The 21,951-nt window shown below is 43.3% G+C and overlaps 1 protein-coding gene across 1 annotated transcript in view; it reads left to right on the top strand.

Annotated features, from left to right (window-relative positions):
- Thbs4 (thrombospondin 4) overlaps window positions 1-21,951 on the top strand; it is a 45,060-nt gene that overhangs the window by 6,537 nt on the left and 16,572 nt on the right. Inside the window, exons 3-10 of the mRNA XM_028760099.1 lie at window positions 12,016-12,263; window positions 12,897-13,005; window positions 13,580-13,662; window positions 13,988-14,039; window positions 14,252-14,454; window positions 15,857-15,994; window positions 18,930-18,998; window positions 21,596-21,748. Of these exons, the coding sequence (XP_028615932.1) occupies window positions 12,016-12,263; window positions 12,897-13,005; window positions 13,580-13,662; window positions 13,988-14,039; window positions 14,252-14,454; window positions 15,857-15,994; window positions 18,930-18,998; window positions 21,596-21,748 (1,055 nt within the window). The remainder of the gene's footprint in view (window positions 1-12,015; window positions 12,264-12,896; window positions 13,006-13,579; window positions 13,663-13,987; window positions 14,040-14,251; window positions 14,455-15,856; window positions 15,995-18,929; window positions 18,999-21,595; window positions 21,749-21,951) is intronic.

The raw sequence follows: 21,951 nt of genomic DNA, 5'->3' as shown, positions 1-21,951 counted from the left end.
CTCTCTCTCTCTCTCTCTCTCTCTCTCTCTCTCTCTCTCTCTCTCTCGGCTGGCATAAAGTGATCATTTTCCACCTCATATTCCACATCATGGCACTCTGCCCATGCACCTCTGCAGATATGAGCCATAATAAACTTCCTTCTTTTAAGCTGTTCACCACAGCGCTAACCAACACACCTCCTCACCCTCCAGCCTGTTAGAAACGATGTGATTCTTAGAAAAATATGAGCATCAAAAAGAGTTCTGGGAGGTTCCAGAAATGAGAGTGCTCAGAAGTAAGGAGAAGTTATATGACTATTAAAACTTGGAAAGCTGAATAATTCATGTTGAGTCTTTCTCTAGATAAACAGGGAAAGCATACACACTTGCCATCACTGCTGCACCCAGAGCTATAGGAAGGAGCAGCGGCCATGATGATCTGTGCAGTGAAGGAGTGAGTTTCTGGGTCCACGAAGAAGAGGTGACATGAGGTTGATTTCTTGTTGAAGCATTTAGTGGTAGTCTTACTGACTTAGTTTACAGAGCCATGAGAGAGTTATCTCCCTGCAGAGGAGTTTCCAGGCATCCCTCAACTGACCAAAGCTCAACTGGTCTTCTTTTAGTTAGTTTGCAGAAAAAAAACAATACTGTACTCAGAAGCAATCCAAATGCACTTCTACTGACTAATCGAACCTGAGTAGGAAGTAAAGCCCACCTCCCCCGTTAATAGACCTCAGCGAGCATTTAGACGGGAATGGAAAGTAACGGTAAAGATGACATTGGAGAACAGAATCAGGCCCTCTGGTCCTAGAAGAAGAGCTCCTGGAATAAACTCAAGTGTGACCCTGACGACCACAGAAGAGCCTGCCAGCGAGCTCTCTGCTTCTGCTCCCCATCTCTAAGTCACCCCACCCTCTGCCATTTCATTACTGCTCACAATACAGTCTCAGTCAGGGTGCACACAACCAGAGATCCGGAGTGTCCCCCATTCCAAACTGTATCAGGTGTCTTACCTTCTCAGGTTCTACAGCAGAACCCTCAACTATGCTTCCCAAATCGTACCCCATGTGGCCTTCTCTGCAACCTGTACTTCTCTGCAGCCTCTACAGAGAGCAGTCCTCTCTGGGCCCACTCATGTCATCTTTCTTTCTCTGCCTCTTTGTACCTGCCTGCTGTTCTCCCCAGGACATCTCCTGCACCATCTCCTAATACCAAAGCCCTGCACCCTGAAGAGCCAGCTAATCTCCATCTGTTTTCTTTAAATGGTTTTATACTTTCTAACCAAGAGAGGTACCAATTGTACTTTGCTTAGTACTTTAATTGCTTACAAGTCCCTCTAGTAGGTTATGAGCTCTTTCTGAGCAGAAACAAGACACCCCTCATCATGTTTTTGTAGGACCACAACACTTTGTAGGGACTCCAGCAGGGCCCCAAAAGAAATGGATTCCATATGTATGAGTTGAATAATATAAACAGTGACACACCATTTAGTGGAAACTATGGAATAATAGTGTCTGGTAATGTAAATTGTTTGAAAGGAGGGTTTTTTTTTTTTTTGACTCCATGTTGGAGAACTTTTGCAGGCAAGAGGATATGGGCAGTGTTTCTGATACAAATGACCTGTCAAATTCTTAGTAACACAGGTGGTACAATCTTTATATAAATAAATATTTTGCAAAATTTGTGTGGTGGGATATATTTGAAGCCATTCTAGTATCTGGCATGGAGACAACTTTCTTGTTAGCATCCCAGATTTGAGTCCCAGTTAAAAATCCTGCCAACTGGTCACCACCACGAATATATCTGTGAATCTGTCAGCACAGTTATCACTTCTACAGTAAGGATGATAATAGTTTCTCACAGTGATCCCAAGATCACATTAGCCTATGGGGTTCAAACAAAAACCTCAGGTTATTAAATAGTATATTATAGGATGGATGGATGGATGGATAGATGCATGGGACAGATGTCTTTTATTTAGCCAAATCTGTTTTGCTGGTAACTTTGCCTGTGAGATAAAGACAATGGAAAGAATTGTTCCCTTGGTCTTTATTTGGTTGTCACCAAGACCAACTTGGTGGTGTTAAAATGAAGGGTACTCCAGGAAGTTGCTACCATGACTAGAGTCAGCCATACTTTTCAGCCTGAGGATCGAAAGTATTCAGTAGCTCAGGATAACATTTCTGAATCCTACAGGCTAAAGACCAGTACAGCTTGAGGGAGGAGTAGGAGCGTTAGACCCAGTAATGAGTAGGGGGAAGTGGGCGGTCTCAGACTCTCAGGATCAATGCCGTGGACTTGTCACAGTATGCCGAATGGAAAAGGCCTAACGCTTTGCTTTCCCTTTTACATTTCAAAACACGCCCGAGCTCAGTCTTAGCATGCTCACACGCAAAAGGTGAAAGATTTTAAAAAACCTTTCCAAAACTATAAAAATTAGAACAGAAAAGGCTAAAATAAAATCGAGTTGATGTTCTTGATTTGCACGCTGGATAATAAAGGGAATATTTGTGCTGTGTTTGGAATAAAGAAGGAGAAGGAATAAATAAGCCCACTGTCAGGAACAGATCATGCAAGATTAACAGATGTCTGAGGTTAGCTGAAGTTTGGCTCTTTTGCTTCTATCTTACCCAGCAAAAGAAATGTTCTTCAAATGGTCAAGAAAGGTTAAAAGCAAACAAAAAATAACACAACATAATATCAAACTGGACATGCTGGTGCATACCAACAATACCAGCTATTCTGTAAGCTGAGACAGGAGGATCAAACATTGCAAGCCAGTATGGGCTATAGTGAGCCCAAGGCTAGCCTGGGCAATTTAGTGAAACTCTGTCTCAAAATAAAAAGTGAAAAAGAGGGCTGGAGAAGAAGCTCTGTGGTGGATGGTTTACTAGCCTATTCAAACAGCCTGGGCTCAGTCCCAGCACCACCCACCAACCGACAAACAAAAGGCTCAAGGAAATGGGGGACCACTGCCTTAGTTGTGTACCACTGATGGCCCCACTGCTATCCAATACATAGTTCTAATCTGATGTCACACAAATCAGCCCTGTTTAAACTAAATGAATTGAAAAGCAGAAGTAAAATTCATGAATCTGGGAAGAGACTAGAAGTATGAGGGCTGCTAATGGAGGTAAGAAGAGGCGGGGCTCAGAATATGTGTGTCCGCTTCGTCCAAACCAGAGAAATGCTTCCTTGAGTGGACTTGGTTGTCCGTGCCTGGGTGGATTATGGACTGGGGAATTCAGTAAAGGAAATGATAGCGTAGCCACTGATGCAACATTGGGAAGTCACAGGGAACAGACTGGCACATAGTCTTCTTTCTACAGAGAAGAAAAGTAATTCCAAAAGCCTTTAGATCAAACCCATGAAGCTTGCATCATCAACATTCATTCATTCATTCATTCATTCAATCATTCATTCATTCATGTATTTTAGGATCGCCTGGAAAAGAAATCTGGGATTTCTAAGCACAAAACAGGACTAATGAGAACATGACACAGCAAGCTTTCTCTATTTACAATTTCCAAGGTGAAAGCTCAAGTAGGCACTATGTGAATAACGTACCTTGACTTCAGAAAAATTTCATCAAGTATCTCATTTGCCTTTCCAAATGATATAAAAATGAATATGCCAGAGGACAACTAGGATAAGCTGATAATCAACGTAGCGCCTTAAGTGACAGTAGTATTGTATTTACAGTTCACACAAAGCAAGGGAGCGGAATTGGACACACTGAATGTCATCAACGTTTGCAAGGTAGCACAGTGGGCCACAGGCACTCATACTAAATCAAACCCAAATGTAAATCCTTTCTATAGGAGAGAAAAGTGAATTGCCAGTGCAGGATATGGGAAAGCTGACCAAGGAGTCCTTGTTAATAGCACTGAGAACCAGTGTTGAACACCATGCTGGATGCATAGTAGAGGTGCAAAACTATTTCCTGGATGAAAGATCCACTTTAATTTAATTTTCTTTATTATTTATGCATATGGGTGTTTTGTTTGCATGGATGCCTATGCACCATATGTGCGCAACGTGCATGTCTGGTACCCATGGAGGCCAGAAGGAGATGAATTCTCTAGGACTAGAGTTATAGATGTTTAGGACCTGCCATGCGGGAGCTGGAAATTGAGCCAGGTCTCTGGAAGAGTAGCTGAGCCATCAGTGTTGGTGCTCTGAGCCATCTAGTCCTCTGCTTTTAAAAGGTCTTTAAGTCTTGAGTACCACGAATGCATATTTGTGGTAGGGCTACTTGAATTCATAGTCCCACTGTACCCACTGTCCAAGCCACATCCACACTACTGCTCCTCATCTTGGATGCTGTGAAGCCAGAGCATATCTCAAGAAGAGAAGGATCCGTTTGGGACATGGACACACACACACACACACACACACACTATTAAATTACATCCGAGTTGAGAAGTTAAAGGAAATAACAAAATAAGGAGCCAGGCAGAAGACAGGAGAGGTGTGAAAGTGTTTGAAGGAAACAGTTTGACATGGAGATCAGGCTAGATCTGTTCCAGCTCTGAAAAGCAAGATTGGAGCCCATCGGTGGGACTCAAAGGAGACAGATACTCGCCCTGTACGAGGAAAACTGTGGCAAGCTATCCCAAAGCTACGCATGTTCTTTTCAAGAGTTAATGAGCTCCCTGTGGCCGGACCACGCTGGTGGCATCTGCACGTTTATCGAAGGGATTTGTGAAGAGCAGTATTAAGCTGATGGCTTGTCCTGCTGATATTCTGAGATTGTGTAAAAGCTAGGAAAGCCCGGGGTGCTGAAGAAATGGCTTTGCGACTGTCCTTAGAGCACGGCCTCACAGCTTCCACACTGACAACATGGTGCATACTGTGATGACTCTCGTAACCATTTAACATAACTCCCTCCTCAGATGCTGTGTATAATTGACTGCCTCCCTTTCACTGTTCCTCTGTCTTCGCCCTCCGCCCAGCCTCTGGAAACCTTACTTACGTGAAAACTGTTAGAAGAACATTTTGAACCAGGCTACGTTTACCACCGTCACGCAGAGAGTTATTAGTGAAAAGCTATTTTGTGATTTCCTTTTGTATGGAGCTCCAGAGCGCAGACATTACCATGGCCCAGTACATAGCCCATAAAAATGAATCAGCGAAGACAAACCAGAGTTCGACCTTGGGGGACACTGATATCAAGAAGGCATTTTAAAAATGTGTAATGACCTAAAAGATGACCCAAGTTCACAGTGATTGTTTTCATCTGAGACCTTAAAGTACTGAGAGTAAAGTCGCTTGCCGTTGTGCCGCCTCTCTGCGCGCCTGCAGGCCACTCAGTTTCGACTCCGCTTCCAGAGCAGACAAAATACTATCATTTGTAGGTTTTTAAAGCTGACACCCTGCCTCATTACTTCAAAAGTCAGCATGCGTAACAGTCTTATTCCAAGGTCCATTTCTTCAAAAGCACTTTTTTAAAAATTCCTTCCCAGTACAGCAGAACTTCAAATCCTCCTCCATAGGGTTTGGTTAGGTGCTTCTGTTTTCCTATCAGCCACCAAAATGGCATCCAATAGGGTTCAGCAGTTTGGGTCCTGTGTCACCTGGTACTCAGGTGAGCAAACAGCTCTGGGCCATCAGATCCCCAGACTGTCAGGAACACAAACAGGCTAAGCTTAGAGAGAAAAGTCCTTCACATTTCTAAAAAAAAAAAGCGGTGTGATTGTAGGTGACAACGTTAAACAGCTGTACAGTTCTCTTCAGATACCAAAAAAATGAGGAAGAAATAGACTTGGCAGAATGGAGAGAAATTGAGGTGATGGTCAGGTTGGGGCCTGTCCTGGGATAAGGAGTTTAGAATCAATCAGAAGCCACTAGGGAACTATTGGACGAATTCATCTTATTAGTGTGCTTGCTTTTAAAAAGGCAAGAACTGGGCTGGAGACATGGCTCAGAGGTTAAGAGCACTTGGTTTTGCAGAGGTCCTGGATCCATTTCCCAACTGGCAGCTCACAACTGACTATAGCTCAAGTTGGAGGACACCCTCTTCAGACCTCTGCCTGTACCAAGTGCAATTGTATCCCATATAGCATACATCCACGCAAAACATTTATACAACCGTAAGTAAGCCCTAGCTGGTAAAAAAAACAGGCAGGAATTGAATCAGAACAATCCTATAGGACACTCAGTCCTCCAGTCTCAAGCTGTACTTGAGGATCCATGCTAGGAGGGTGAGCCCGAGGTCAGGCAGAGGAGCCCGGAGATGCAGCAGATAGAGGTCGAGTCAGTTGCCACAGAGGCATCTGTAGGCATGAGCCGGCAGGACTAGTGGACCACCAAGCTGACCTGGGAACTGACAGTGCTGCAGCTGGACAATCAGAACTGTACCCAGGGAACTTCCTCCGAGTGCTGACCTGGCAGAGGTGTGGTGTTCCAGGGTCAGGGGCTGGCTTCCGGATCTTGGGCGCTCTAAAGGAGGGGCATGTGTGTTCTCTGCTTCTGGGGAGGTCAGGGGAGGCCAAGCCCACCCAGCAGGCTACAAGGTCTCCAGAGACTGAACTCACGGCTGCTTGAGGGTCTCTGACTGATGAGGACTGTGACTTCCGAGGCTGCCTTCTGGGATGGGCTAAGGACTTAGAGGAGATAATATAAAAGTGTGGAGGCAGTGAGGTACGGAATTTGCCATAAAAGAGAAAAAAAATGAACAATGAAAGCCATAAGAGAATTGAAAATCATTGGATCAGAATGAAGAGCAAATGTCAAAGCACTTGATGATTTTTCTAACAGACACTGCGAAAGTTTCCATGATCCTCGCTGCTCCCCCTTGTAACAAGTCCTAGGTGCTTGAGGGAATGTGTCATCTGGGAGATTTTGCTGTGTATGCACAAAAAACACAAGGCAGAAATACAGCTCTCCTTGAGGAGAGTCTGGGCACACAGGCAGGGTTTGTTGCGTGGCCTAGGATGGAGACATGCCGCTCTGTCAGCTTTTATTCATGTGGAAAGTTTTAAAGGCAGTCTTTTAGTTCTTTGAAAGTTCATACAGCATCTACTTCACTGGATACTGTTTATAAAACTCACCTCAGTTCTCTAGTTATGAAAATAAACCATGACCCATGTGCTCTGCAAAGATCTGTTAAAAGTGGCATTGTGCCTAGAAGATGTTTCCTTTGAAATCCACAGAAAACTTAGTTTGGGGAGGAAAATCTCGAGTGTTTGTTTTAACTACGTGTCTCAGATGCATGTCTATCTTCTTCCACTGTTAAGCCAGGAAGAGGAAATTGTGGCTCTCACTAGAATGATGGTGCAGTGGCTAAAAGTGCGCATGACCTAATTCAAGTTTAATAGACAAGTGGTATTTTTATTGGCTCATAAAACGCCAGGTATTTGCAAACTGTTCTGAGTAGTGAAGTAATTGACATTTCAAACAGTAAAGCGGCACTTAGGTCTGCTTTGAATTTCTCCTTCTCTTAGTTATTGGACGTCTCTGTTCCTAAACCCTAGAGCCATTATTTTAAATGAATTCGTTATTCAGTTAGTAGTAAATAAAAGGGCGAAGGTTCTGTTGCATCCAAGACTAGAAATAAATCTTCATTCTCTTCTCAGAGGAAGTGACTCAATATCTATAATCTTCCAAACTCAGGAGGAGAGAGAGAAGGAAGAGAGAACGGAGGGGGGTTTCTTCTTACATGTACTCTGCAGCCATCTTCTGTCTTTTCCTGCCATGTTTATTCTTTGTATTAAGTCTTTCCCGTGCTTCAGGAAACTTAGCAGTGAGCTACCGTAGAAGGTCCACATCTTACAAGTTCTGTTCTGGCAGGAAGCACATGGTAGTGACCACACAGACATAAGAAAAGTTCTGTCAGACCCCCTCCTGGCATGTGTATGTCACAGAACTCGATGCCAGTTCTGTCCCTCTCCGCACACAGATGCCAAATGGAAAAGCCAAGCCAGAAGACTTGAGAGGGGTGAGAAAATGAACCTAGAAAGTGTCATTTGGACAGAGCCTTAAAATATATCGTTTTCTTTGGCCACACTGCAACATGCTAGTTGGTTGGCTAGCTGGCCACTGGGGCAGCTCTGGCTTGGCACTTCCAGTCTGCTGAAGAGGCCTAAGGAACGACACTTCAAGTTACTTGCTGCAAATCACACAGATCACAGCATCAGAGACTTAAATGTATATACTAGCTTCCATTTTCTGGTTTTTAATATAAGTCTGTTGGATTTGTGTGTGTGCACGCACGTGCATGTGCATGTGTGTGTGTTTGTGCATATGCATGGGTGCATGGGTGTGCTTATGTGTGTGCATGTGCCTGTATGCACGTGCACACACCACAGCATGGGTCCTGAGGATTGAATTCAGGCTGGCAGGCTTGACAGCGTGAGCCTTTTTCAGCTGAACCATACTGCTGGCTCCATATTATTTTTTCATATATAAGTAATAGACATTTCATGTTGAAAGTTTAGGCACCAAAGATGAGCAAAAGGGAAAAAATACTCATGAAATAAATACTCAGAAATTATTCAACTAGGTTTGACAACTTTCTCTACAATGCATATATATGCATGTGAGTGTGTATATATTATACATATATGCATGCACACGTACATATACAAATTTCCTGAATGAGGATATTCTTACAGCTTCTTTTTGATTTTCATTGAATAGAATACCAAGAACTTTTTCTATACTTTTTATATGAAACTGCTGTATTTTTTAAAAAGATTTATTTTTATTTTGTGTAGGTGAGTGTTTATCTGTGTGTATATGCATGCTATATGCATGTCTGGTGACCACAAAGTCAAGAAAAGGGTATTGAATTCCTGAACTAGAGTTACAGAGAGTTGTGAATTGTCATGTGGGTGCTGGGAACTGAAACTAGATACTCCTAACTGCTGGGCCACCTGTCTATCCCCAGATCTATATCACAAGGACTTCTCTTATAGTTGTACTTTTATTTAAGGAGCCCAACTTTTTCAAACATACACGCTGTACAGAGTATTTACTAACAAAAAAATCTTTAAATGAGCATTTTTAACATTTTTACTACACTTCATCATTTGTCATGTGTGCTCAGACATGCAGATCAGCTGTGCTTATGAAAACTAGAAAATAATTTCAACAGTTGGTTCTCGGCTTTGACCACGTGGGCCATTAGTCTTGGCAACAAGAATGTACATCCTATGTTATGGTTGTTTAGCTTGGTGGTTTTGTGAGAAACCCTCAGTGGGAGCAGGAGCTGTTTCTGATGCTTTTGTCTGTTTTGGAGACCCCATTCTCCTACTGGGTTGCCTCGTCCAGCCTTAATGTAAAGAGATGTGTCCAGTCTTGTTACAACTTGATATGTCATGCTTGGTTGATATCCATGAGAGGTCTGCCCTGTTCTGAAGGGAAATGGAAGAGTAGTGGATAGGGGTTGGGGAGGTGAGGGGGGAAGGACTAGGAGGAATCTAATATATGAGAGAATAAATTAATAATAAAAAAGAATGTATATCCACTGAGCCACTCTATGGCACTGAAATGAACATTCTTTTCTTTTAAAAAGTTTTACTTTCTGGAACAATGAATCATGCTCTATAATCCATTCAAATTATCTGAAGAAGGTTCAGGGTTCAAGAGTCAGGAGCCATCCCAAGTGTCATGACAAATATCATTGGAGTAGTGTTACTTTTGAAATTCACAATGATTGCCATTATAATTAGAAAAACATTTAAAGACATCTGTAGGATATTTGGCAAAATCCTAATAACCCTCTAGGTGTGTTAACTTTCAATAGTGAAATTATGAATTTAAAGAATGCTGCTCTGTTGAGCTTTGATGATGCAGATAATGCCAATAAAATTATCTATGGCCTGAGGTCAGTATTTCCATTTTGATCAAACCTCAGGAATGGCATATATAGCTTGATCAGGCTAGTTCTTCTTGTCCTGGGAATACTTTCATTCCTGCCCATCGTGTTAAAGCTTATTTTTAACAAAATCAACATGTTGGCAGTCAAAGTACATGGCTTAAACCTGAAAATGGACCCCAGACAGAGTTATTAAATTAACAGGCTGGCAAGTCAAGGACGGGTAAGATTCTGCACAAAGCCTTACCAATCTAAGAGAAAACTGCATTGCCTTTGATAATGCATATTCCATGACAGGTAAGGAAGGCATTCTTGTCAGAATGACCTAAGACGGCCTCAGTCTTGTTAACGAAATAAAGAAGGGGAAGAAGTGGAGAGCCTTTGGGGCTCCTTAGCAAGAAGCTGACATGGGCCAAGGACAAGGAAATGGGATGCTTGACAGGAATATGACATTGGCCAAGGACAAGGAAGTAGGCTTCAGACAAAAGAAATAATTCTTTGTTCTTCAGAACAAAGAAATAATTTCAGGTAGGAATCTAAATCATAGGCTACAATAAAGAAGTAATCTCAGGCAGGAATCTAAATATTAGGCTAGAACAAAGAGTAATTTCAGACAGAAATCTAAATTTTAGGCTAGAACAAGGAAGTAGGCTTCAGACATGAAAATGACCTTGGGCTAGGATAGGAAAATAGACTCAAATACTTTGGTCATCCTGATAAGCCTTTAGAAACAGTGATCATGGGAGTGTTCATGTAACTGGGTTTAATGCCTTGCTTTTTCTTTGATTATTTGTGTTTATTGTATTGCTTGTTCCTCAACTATTTGCATCTATTGTATTGCTAGACCCTCAACCTAGAACTGATCTTAATACATGCATGTAATCAAAATGGTATAAAAGAATAAAGGAAGAGGGGGTATATGATAGGGGGTTCTAGGGAGGGGAAATGCAGAAAGAGGATGACATCTGTATTGTAAATAAATAAAATATCTAATAAAAAAGTTTTACTTTAATTTTAGCTCTCTGTGTGTGTCTCTCTCTGTGTCTTTCTGTCTCTGTCTCTCTGTGTCTTTGTCTCTCTCTGTCTCTCTGTCTTTCTGTCTCTCTGTCTTAGTTAGGTGTTTATTCCTATGAACAGACACCATGATCAAGGCAACTCTTATAAGGACAACATTTAATTCAGGCTGGCTTACAGTTTCAGAAGTTCAGTCCATTATCATCAAGGTGGGAGCAAGGCAGCATCCAGGCAGATATGGTTCTGGAGGAGCTGAGAGTTCCACCTCTTGTTCTGAAGCAAGCTAGGAGAATACTGGCCTCCAGGCAGCTAGGATGAGGGTCTTAAAGCCCACACCCACAGTGACACACCTACTCCAACAAGGCCACACATCTTAACAGTACCACTCCCTGGGCCAAGCATATTCAATCTAGCACACTCTCTATCTCTATATGTCTCTGTCTGTCTCTGTCTCTTGTGTGTGGTGTGTGTGTGTGTGTGTGTCTGAAAGTGTCTTGTCAGGTTCATCAAAACCTTGGAAACAAATCATTTTAGTCTTTCTAGCAAAACTTAGCCAAAGGGTTCCACCCACCAAACGTCTTTCAGGACCAAGTTCTAACTCACGCCCTGATATACTTAGGACAATGATGGAGAGAAAGGCAAGGCTGGTTCCCACGAGTCTTTAGTTGGTGCATAAAGAGTAAGAATAAGATAGAGGGCTTTGGATTTGGGAACAGACAATAAGGTCCTGCTCATAGTCTGCTTGCTAGACTGTCAGGGATGGGTTGCTGAAGGACGCTACATCTAAAACATGATGTGAAATATGCTTACAAAGACCTAGCCATGCCCTGGAACACAGCACACTGGGGACTGACCTGAAGTCCTCGGGGGTATTTGTGCTTGGTGAGTTAATGAATATATGCCTTTAGCAATGTACATGAAGATTATCTGACTTTCTGATGGGGGAAGACTCTCTTTATTCATTAAAGTTTACTGTTTATTTTTGGACTTGCTAGCTTTCTGTGTTTTGCTAGTCTCACAAAATGTCCTCAGGAGAAATGTAGGTCACCTCATACCACACCAAGGACCTGGCACACGAAAATTGGTAAATCAATATTTGTGGTCACGACCTACATTATTTTCAGCCCTGTGAGTAGAAGGTCGCTTAGCCCAGGACTGTGTACTTTCCTCTCACCGTGTCTTTGCTCTGCATTTGGCTGCAGCCATCCTCCGTTACCTGAAGACTGATGGGAGGATCCATCTGGTGGTTTTCAACAACTTGCAACTGGCTGATGGGAGGCGCCACAGGATTCTCTTGAGACTGAGCAATTTGCAGAGAGGGTCTGGCTCTGTAGAGCTCTACCTGGACTGTGCTCAGGTGGATTCAGTGCACAACCTGCCCAGAGCCTTTTCTGGTCTTACCCAGAACCCAGAGTCTGTTGAATTGAGGACATTCCAGAGGAAGCCCCAGGTAGGAACCTGTGAACAATTCTGCAAGGTAGAAAATGTGCTTCCATGATGTTCAAAGGCCTATCCTGAGGGAAGTGTATCAGCTCATCCATGTTGGTCCTGCGCTTCGAGTTACTTGGGGAATTGCCAAACATGTATTAGATAGCTCCCCTCAAGACAAACTAAATCAGAATCTCAGGACCTGGTGCCTAGGCATCAATTTTTTAAAAAAAAAATTCACACTTAATATGAAGTCAAAATTGAGGACTTCTGTTTCAGGTGAAATAAGTAAACTCTTTGGAGGTGACTTTTCAAACGTTTGTTCAGTTTTAAAGGAGTAGCTAAAATTAACCAGCATATCTTTGTCTGACAGGATCATGTATGTTCTCTCCTTTTATAATGTTATTAGTTATGATTTTCATGCAAATAACAAAGAATGTCAAAGAGCATAGAGCTGCCATTGGTTGAGAAGCACAAGAAACAATATCTTTCTTCACAGATATTGGCAAACCATTCACTAACAAAGATGAGCTTAATAATAGCTTTGTTCAATGCAGCCTCAAAAGAAACTCTTGTCTTCCTTCCATGCCATGTTGGTGAGATTTTTAATTGTCCTCTCAGCAAACTTATTCATGCAATTTTTTTTTCCTCTCAGGACTTTTTGGAAGAGCTAAAACTGGTAGTGCGGGGCTCGCTGTTCCAGGTGGCCAGCCTACAAGACTGCTTCCTGCAGCAGAGTGAGCCACTGGCTGCCACCAGCACAGGTGTGAGCTCCTGGGCAGTGTGGACACTCTCATCAATATGGACACGTGTCAAGTCTCCTCAAGGCTGGTCTCCAGACAAGTCCTGGGAGCATAGCAGCCTCTGAGAATGTGTCTGTAGAAATCAGGCTCTTGGACAAAGTCCAGGCCAAGTCGTCTTTTCACTGCCCTTTTATTTTTATAACTCACAAATATGGACCAACTAACCAACAGCATCAGTAGCATCATTTTGTTAGATAATTAAATAAATTGCCTAAATTGAATTCACACACCCTAGGTTTCGAGTAATGTTGTCATAGTAATTATTTGGGGAGTCTGATTTTAAATCACTTAGAAATGACTGTCATCAACCAGATAGAGAGGTGCATGCCTCTATTCCTAGGACTCGGGAGGCCGAGGCAGGACGATTACCAGTTTGATACCAGCCTGGACTATATACTAAGACCCTGTCTCAGGAAAGCCCACAGGCTAGAGATGATAGAGTACTTTGCAGAGCATGCATAAGGCCCTTGATCCCTAGGCCTATAGAGCCAATTGACACTGGCTGAACATTCCTTACCTTTGGCTGTTCCTACAGGAGACTTTAATCGACAGTTCTTGGGTCAAATGACACAATTAAACCAGCTCCTTGGAGAGGTGAAAGATCTTCTGAGGCAGCAGGTGAGGAACAGAGGCTATCCTGGGACAAGCCTGAGCCTTATGATAGTAGCTTTCTGTGCTGGTGGGTGGAGTGGCTGGCTCACACAGGCAGGGAAGGACTTAGCCCCGAGCCACACTTTATATTGTCCCACAAAGCCCACCAGCCCCAGAGCCCCATCAGAAGAACAGGGGATCATGCTTGTAGTAAGCCTCGGTGGCCAAGGTATTGGGAGAGCCATCACAGGCTCCTTGAGTACTGTAGAAAGCTTTCTTGAGCAGCCTTACAGGGGTACTTTCTGGGTTGTATCAAGTATTCCTTTGCAATGTCTTCCTTCTATTTCTAAAGGTCAAGGAAACATCATTTTTGCGGAACACTATTGCTGAGTGCCAAGCTTGTGGTAAGTTCTTCTGTGGTGACCGGCTCATTCTGATTGGGGCAGTGCAGGCTAACTTAAGATCTGAAGTGAGGTCACATGACTGCAGCCACTGGTAGTTCTGCACAAGAGCTGATGAGAAGGGGGAGATTCATGGGGAAGCCACATTTCATTTTGCATCCTACATATTCCACACGAGTTAATGACCTGTGGACTGAACTGGTCTTGTTTCCTAGGTCCTCTCAGCTTTCAGTCACCAACCCCAAACACACTGGTGCCCATAGCTCCTCCCGCACCCCCAACTCGCCCGACACGCCGCTGTGACTCCAGCCCTTGTTTCCGAGGTGTCCGATGCACAGATACCAGGGATGGCTTCCAATGTGGACCCTGCCCAGATGGTTACACGGGAAACGGAATCACCTGTTCTGACGTGGATGAGGTAATGCTCAGCTGGACACAGTGGGGGCCCTCTGGGTCTCTTCCTTGTCACTCTGGACCAAGAAGCCCTACTGTGTGTTAGGGGCCCCCTGAGTTGTTCTCCAGGCTCCAGAGAACTGCTTCCTTAATGATGTATAGAGTCCCTGAGACACACTGAGTAGCAGCAGGAAAGCCTAACATACAGCTGCAGCCTTGATTGTCACTTTTTCTGTGTTCCCAGCTTTTTTACTTGACTATATCACTATGTTGCTATAGTTTCTACTTTCCACTCCAATATCCGTGTTGGTTATTTCTCTGAAGCAACATATATTAGAGACTTGCACGTATGGAATGTAAGGGTTAGAGTCCTTGTTCCAGAAGTTGTGGTAGCTTCTTCTGGGCTTTGTAAAACAAAAGAGCAGAGAGCATCTCACACTGTTAGGGAGGCCTGAGATTAGCAGAAGCCCATGACAGCATGTCGGCTGTACGGCCAGCAGGCAGAGCTTCAGATGGAACAAGCAAGACCTTCATCTGTTCCAAGTCTGGTCACACAACAGTGCCCATAGCTGGTAGCAAAGCTGCCTCCAAAACGTGCCTTTCCCTGTACCAACAAGAAGGCAGCTGAAAGGAGAAGAGGAGAGATGATGCCTCTCACAGGACCCTGAAGGCTAACGGCTGCTCAACTGACCCCTCAACACCCGCAACCCCCAACTCCTGCCAATATGAAGTTAGGCTGGTCTCTAGGAATCTCTCGATTAGAGATCAGATCCTGCACACGTTCCACAGAATTGTATCTGGTTTTTATCTATGAGCTGGAATTTTCCTCCTTTTTGAGAGGGCAGGAAATGCTCATGTTTTTTACATTAGCTAAAGTTTATTTTCTTAAAATAGATAACAGAACCAGCTTGTAGGCTCTTTTAGGTGGCCTTGGAATAGTCATGGACTGGACAGAGCAAAGAGGCAGGCTTTCCCTGAAAGACCCTGTCTAACTGTAGAACTCCTGCCCTACCTCAGTTTCCATGGAAGTTCACAGATCTCTGGGTGTCATCTAAAAGCCCTCTGGTGATTGGTGCAGTGACACAGGCCTTTCCCAGGGAATGGTAGCATGCTGGGGAGCTTGCCGTACCTAGATTGAGCCTGGTTTATGTTAAAGATCAATTTAATGTTGACACAACATCATGTGTAACATAGTGAACAACTCCAGGGTAACCCAAAAAATGGGTGAATCAGGGGCTCATACAGGGTAACCCAAAATGGGTGAATCGGGGGCTCAACAGGTAACTGGGAAATTGGACATTTTAATTTCCTTTTGTCAGTTTTACCACAGAATATAAAGGAATAAGTAAGTGTGTGTAAATAAGACTATGGAAAGTTCCAAGTTATTTCCCCCAAAGAGCTAAAGACTGAATATTTTCTTTCCCCAGTGCAAATACCATCCCTGCTATCCAGGTGTGCGCTGCGTGAATTTGGCTCCGGGTTTCAGATGTGACGCCTGTCCAGTGGGCTTCACGGGGCCCATGGTGCAGGGTGTTGGGATCAACTTTGCTAAAACAAATAAGCAGGTGAGCAGAAATGGTCGTTTCTCATTCATTTTTCTTTATCAGACAATTCCCCAGCTTCTCAGCATAGCCTCCACCACTGTGAGCAGCCGGTGCCTTGTGGAATATCGTGGTGTACAGTGAGCCAACAGGAAAGGGTTGTGTTATTTTGTTTTGTTTTTTGACTCCTTTCTGAGGGCATATGTCCATAAAGTCTAGAAAGAAGTTGTTAAAGTGTGGGTAATGAAGTATTTCTGGGACAGCAATAAATGCAGAATAGAGGGTTGCAGAATGATTGTAGACCAGCCTGGTTGATAGCCTTTGGACATCTTGTCCTGCAGAATAAATTGAGAATCTGAGAGGCAAATAAAAGCCGGGGGAATGAGATCACTTTATAGAGCTGTTGCTGCCAATCAGAAGCCGCTTTAAGAAGAGAGGGTTTGAAGAGGCGAGATAATCCCCCCAAGGAAGCCTACCCTCTCTTACAGAAGCTATAAACTTCCAGAAAGCACCTCAGTACAGCATGACAGTGTCCATTTATCTCCAAATGCTCTACAATAGCTGGTCATTATTTAACTGACTGACTGTGAAATGCTTTTTGATGTTTTCGGCCCTTAAAAATGGTTCGTCTATAAATATATTTTACTACCTTAGGGAAATGATTAGCTTTGAAGAAGGGCAAGGGGGGTCATTATTTCCTTGCTGCTTATCAAAGGATTCTGGAGGGCATCATTTTTCAGGCTAGAAAAAAGAAAGCAAACTGGACCCAGGATTGACAAGGCGCCACTAGGATAACGAGTTAAGTTTTTCTTCTCTTGTAAGGACAAAATATCTCAGACTAGACCAAGGAAAATAGACAAAATGCCATATAAAATTCTTGATATGAGCTAGTATGGGACACTTCCTAGTGAGCCCATATATAACATATATGGGCTCATATATGTTATATATGTGAATCCATATATGTTATATATGTGTGTGTGTGTGTATACATATGAATATATATGAATTCTAAACCCTATTGTGTTATATATGTGTGTATGAAGGTGTCACTTTGCTAGAACTTTATGATAAATTTTAATGAATTGCCAAGTTCAGTAAAAAATCAAAGAAAGTATTATTTCTAGGGCTATAAGGAATGTCAGAGTCACGCCAGGTCACGGACATCAGGAGCGAGGGCTTTCAATGTGTACATGAGGGCAGCAGCCATGAGAGTTAGGAGACCTTGTATGTGTGTATGTATCTTAGGTAAAGCCAGGATCCTCAGAGAACTTCCCTCTCCATGACACAGAGATGGAAAGAATATCAGTAGTTCAAAGGGGCAAGAGAGTTTGACTTTGGCTTTGAGACATGGTTAACAACTGTGAAAAGCATCTACCACAAGGCACAGCACCAAGTTTGCACCATTTACTTATAAACTCCAAGTCTGTGTTATCGGCAAAACATACCTATTTGCATAAAACCTTTCTGAAAGAGTTACATCGCAGAGCCCAAGGCAATCAAAGATATACCAGTGTGTGCAGAATCCCAACGCCAGGGCCCTCGATGCCCACAGACAAAAATCAGGGCTACTGTGAAGAAACTGTGATAAGGAAACTGGATAAGCATCAACTGACTGTAAAAGGGTCAGTGCTGTGGTTAAAGAAAAGGATACTGTCAGGGAAAAATAGACAAATGTGAAAAGTATCTAAATAACACTATGATCAGTGTGTGCATACGGTTTCGAGGCTGACCATTTTGCACTGGACAACCAACAATGGGTTCATACCTGGGAGAAGCTAAGTCCCCTTCCTAGCAGTCAACAGCGGCCTGTAGTTCTTTGTCTGGGGGGTGGGACACCATGAAGTTTTCCCCCTTCCTTGTTAATATATCTATTTATGTTACTGTTGTTCTAGTCTCGTTTATGCAGCCATTTCTAGAAAAGTCTGTTTCCACAGAAGACTTCCTAGTATTCTGGCTCTTGTAATCTTTCCAACCCCTCTTCTCAAACGTTCTCTGAGCCACACGTGCAGGGGTCATGTATGTATATTTGTGCACACACATACACACATGTGCATGTAACAAATATCATAAAGAAAAAGAGACTATTAACGTGAGAGCAGTGGAACATGGGGCGGGCTCAAGAGAGTGTGCTGTAGGGGGCTAAAGAGTGGGAAGAGGGGAGGAGGGATGTAATTCTATTTAAATTAAAATATTTAAAATAAACCAAAAGCTCAATAAAATCCTCCTTTTAAAGGAAGGGAAAAGGGTATTTTCAATTAAAAGTATAATCACTGAACTTAATAACTCAGTAAGAGAATGTTGCAATGGATCACATCACTGTGTGTAATTAATATATGATAATAAACCCCATTTTTAACACACAGTCAATGGGTGAAACAGATTAGACACAGCTAACTGGAGATTCACCAGATGAGAGGGCGTTTGGAGCCCACCTCTTGGAATTTAGCAATGATACACAAGCAAGAGGGAGGACTGAAAGAAACTGTGAAACATTCATGATTTATCTGACGGTGGATCCAAGAAGGACTAGAAATAACAAAACTGGGGAGACACCGAGAATTTTCTAGAACTGGAGAAAGAGAGGGATCCTCAGAGGTGAGCCTAGAATCCTCAGAGGTGAGAGGAATCCTCGGAGGTGAGAGGAATCCTCAGAGGTGAGAGGAATCCTCGGAGGTGCGAGTGGGAAGGTGAGGAAAAGGCTTTCCTGACTAAAGGTTACAGAACAGGTAAGTTATACACATCGTCTTCTCTGAACACCTTTAACCTTTGTGATGACGATTAGCATCTGCAGTTAGATTAAGTGCACCAATGCTCAGAGAGCTGTAGCATTCCTCATTCACCCCCCCCCATCCTACCTGAACTGTGTGTCTTCCACCAAATGCGTCAAGACAGGACAATTCCTTTGCCTTTCTATTTAAGCGGCAGGTCTGAGGTGACTCTGAACTTTTATTCCTAGGTGTGCACTGATATTGATGAGTGTCGGAACGGAGCGTGTGTTCCAAACTCTATCTGCATTAACACTCTGGTAAGTATTTCTCATAGCTTTTCCATCAAAGCAGGGCCAGGCTCAGAAGCAGGTAGTTGTGTACAGATCGTAACTCCAAACACACGGACTATATGCACGTGTAACCTTGATTGGCAGAATGAGGGCAGAAGTCTATGGTGAGAGCATGTTTCCAGTTAGACTCATTTTATAATTAATTTTTATATTAAAACCAGGTTCTTTATCCTTTGTCAAAGTTGTCTGATTTTTGGTAATTATGTTGCCATCCCATCATTGTGAAAAAAGTTACTGGTCAAAACCAACTTAAGGAAGGAAAAGCTGCGTTTGGCTCATAGGCCACGTGGCCGGGAAGGAGGGGCGGTGAGCGTGGAGCAGGGCTCACTGTGTGCCCACAGTCAGGAAGCAGACAGATGAATACTGGTCCTCAAGTAGCTCCCTCCTCTTGCCGCCTATTGGATGGGACCACTGAAGCTCACACTGGGTGTTCCTCCCTTAGTAAAGCCTTTCTGGAAATGCTTCATGCTGTGCACCAAGAGCTCTGTCTCTTAGGGGATTCCAAATCCAGTTAAGTTGGCAGTAAAGATCAACATCTTCCTCAACAGGAAGAGCCTATCAGGTTCCAATAATAGCTCCATATTTTACTGGTGACAACGGAATCATCAAACAGTAGTTTTTATTTTTTCAAAAAGAAAACTTTTCAAACTGCATTTACATTAAATTCGAATGCTTAGCACTTAGGGGATTCTGTGATTTAAATACTCCGGTGTGGGCTTTATTTCTGGACACTTCTATCAACTTTGTGAAGATGAGAGATGGAACAGAGCTGAATATCAACAAAAGAAGTTCTGATTCCTCTCAGTCATTATAACTTTTACAAAAAGACTTGTTTCTAGCTCACCACAATTCTCTTGGAAAGCGGTTTAATTCCTGACTTCCTCATGTCCTTGCAAGTAAAAGTCTTTATAGATATCAGCATATCCTCTCATTCCCAGGACAGCCCTCTGCATAGGCAGTAGTGTGTGGTGCCCAGTCAGTGGATTAAAGGCTATAGCATGGATGTTGTATAATTACACCAAGGCCTCACAGCACTTTGGGTTTCCAGTCTTGCTGCAGCGCCTGAGACACTCCCTTGACACTATTACTGCATTGGAACATGATGGTACTTACATTTTATCCTTTGCCCGGGTCAAAGCTTGTCTGCACAAATGGATTTGGGAAACCTTGATATAGCAGTTATAACAGAAGCTACCCAGAGAGAGAAAGTGGGCAGTGGCTAGAACTCCAGAGAACTCCAAGAAAAAGTGGGCAGTGGATAGAACTCCAGAGAACCCCAAGAAAAAAGTGGGCAGTGGGTAGAACTCCAGAGAACCCCAAGATGAAGGAGTAGGCAAGACAAAAAGCGGAAGCCGTGAAAAGAATAAGTTGAAGCCGAGAGATTATTTTTAAAATATTTGTGAACAATACTTGGCCTTGCCAGTGGACAAACCCAAAGTTACTAAAATCATCCTATTGCAAGTTATGGCATCCAATGTAAATGATTTAATCAGTTAAGCTTTGTGGATGAATACATTCTGAGGGCACTGTCATGAAAGTGTGACGCATTTTACAGCACTGTATTATGTATGTAAAACAAACATTTGAGCCAAAATGGGGAAGGTCACACTGATAACACCAGCACCCAGGGGGCTGAGGCAGCAAACCCTAAGTTCCAGACTAGTTTGTGTTACCTAGGCACAAATTTGTATATAGCATATATAATATATATAATTGTATGTATTATGTATAATATGATTTATAATGTATATCATTTTATTTGCTAATCGAATCTCATTAAGGCTGAAGTGATGAGTAGAACCACTTGGAGCTGCTGCAAATGGCTCAGCGGTTAAGAGTCCCTGCTGTTCCTGCAGAGGACCAGAGTTCCGCTTCCCACATCCACATGGGGCTTCACAGCAACCTGTAACTCCAGTTTCAGAGGATCTGACACCCTCCTCTGGTCTCTGGAGGCACCAGGCATGCATATGGTACACCTACAAAGACGCAGGCAGAATATTCATATGCATGAAATAACTAAATGAATATTAAAAACAAGTCTAAAAGCTATCTGTATTGATATATTTTAACTTTGAAAAAAATTAGAGGTCTCCCACCCCAGCCTGTGAAGTGCTCTGTGGAACCAACAGCCTCTTTGCCTCTTCCTAGGTAATGCGCCTTATCAGAATGTGTCAGTGCGAGCCATCACCATGCCTCTGTGTGTATAAAAACCGAAGGAACTGTTATTTTTAAATTAACTTTTTAATCAAGCCATTTCCCTATCCCCAGTATAAACTGTCATTCTGCCTCCTAGGACCTCAGTGCAGCCTTTCTCCCCTTTCCCTCCAGTGTAAAGCTGGTAAGTCAGAGCACCGCTGGTTACTAGCTTCTCCACCTTCCGTCCTCGTTCTCTGGTGGCTATGTAGCCGATCGCACCTTCCGGCCTGGTGGTAGGTTCACCGTCACGCCCGGGAGTGAGACACACCCGTGAGCACAGAGCTATGGGTCGTTATGCTCAGCCCCAGTACCACCAAGCAAAGATCTTTGCTGGATTCCGCCTTATCATCTCATCTTTGTCTCCGTAGGGATCTTATCGCTGTGGGCCTTGCAAACCAGGGTACACTGGTGATCAGACCAGAGGATGCAAGACTGAAAGGAGCTGCCGCAACCCAGAGCAGAACCCATGCAGTGTGCATGCGCAGTGCATTGAGGAGCGGCAAGGGGATGTAACTTGTGTGGTAAGCTCCTGGTTTGATTGACGGCTTTCCCTCTTTCTTTCTAAGCACAACCCTTCCCAGTTTCTACTAGATTAACACTGGGCATCAAAAGGTGACGACAGTTATGAATAGCAATAGGTGGGCCAGAAAGTATAGAAGCAGGGGACAGAGCGGGAAGAGAGGACAGGAGGCTCTCCCACCGCTCCGCTGCTGGCATTTTAGGC

The sequence above is a fragment of the Grammomys surdaster genome, unplaced genomic scaffold (genome assembly GCF_004785775.1).
Source record: "Grammomys surdaster isolate TR1022 unplaced genomic scaffold, NIH_TR_1.0 126391, whole genome shotgun sequence".
Taxonomy (NCBI): domain Eukaryota; kingdom Metazoa; phylum Chordata; class Mammalia; order Rodentia; family Muridae; genus Grammomys; species Grammomys surdaster.
Note: the sequence above shows the minus strand (reverse complement) of the source record. Positions and strands in the feature narration are given on the sequence as shown.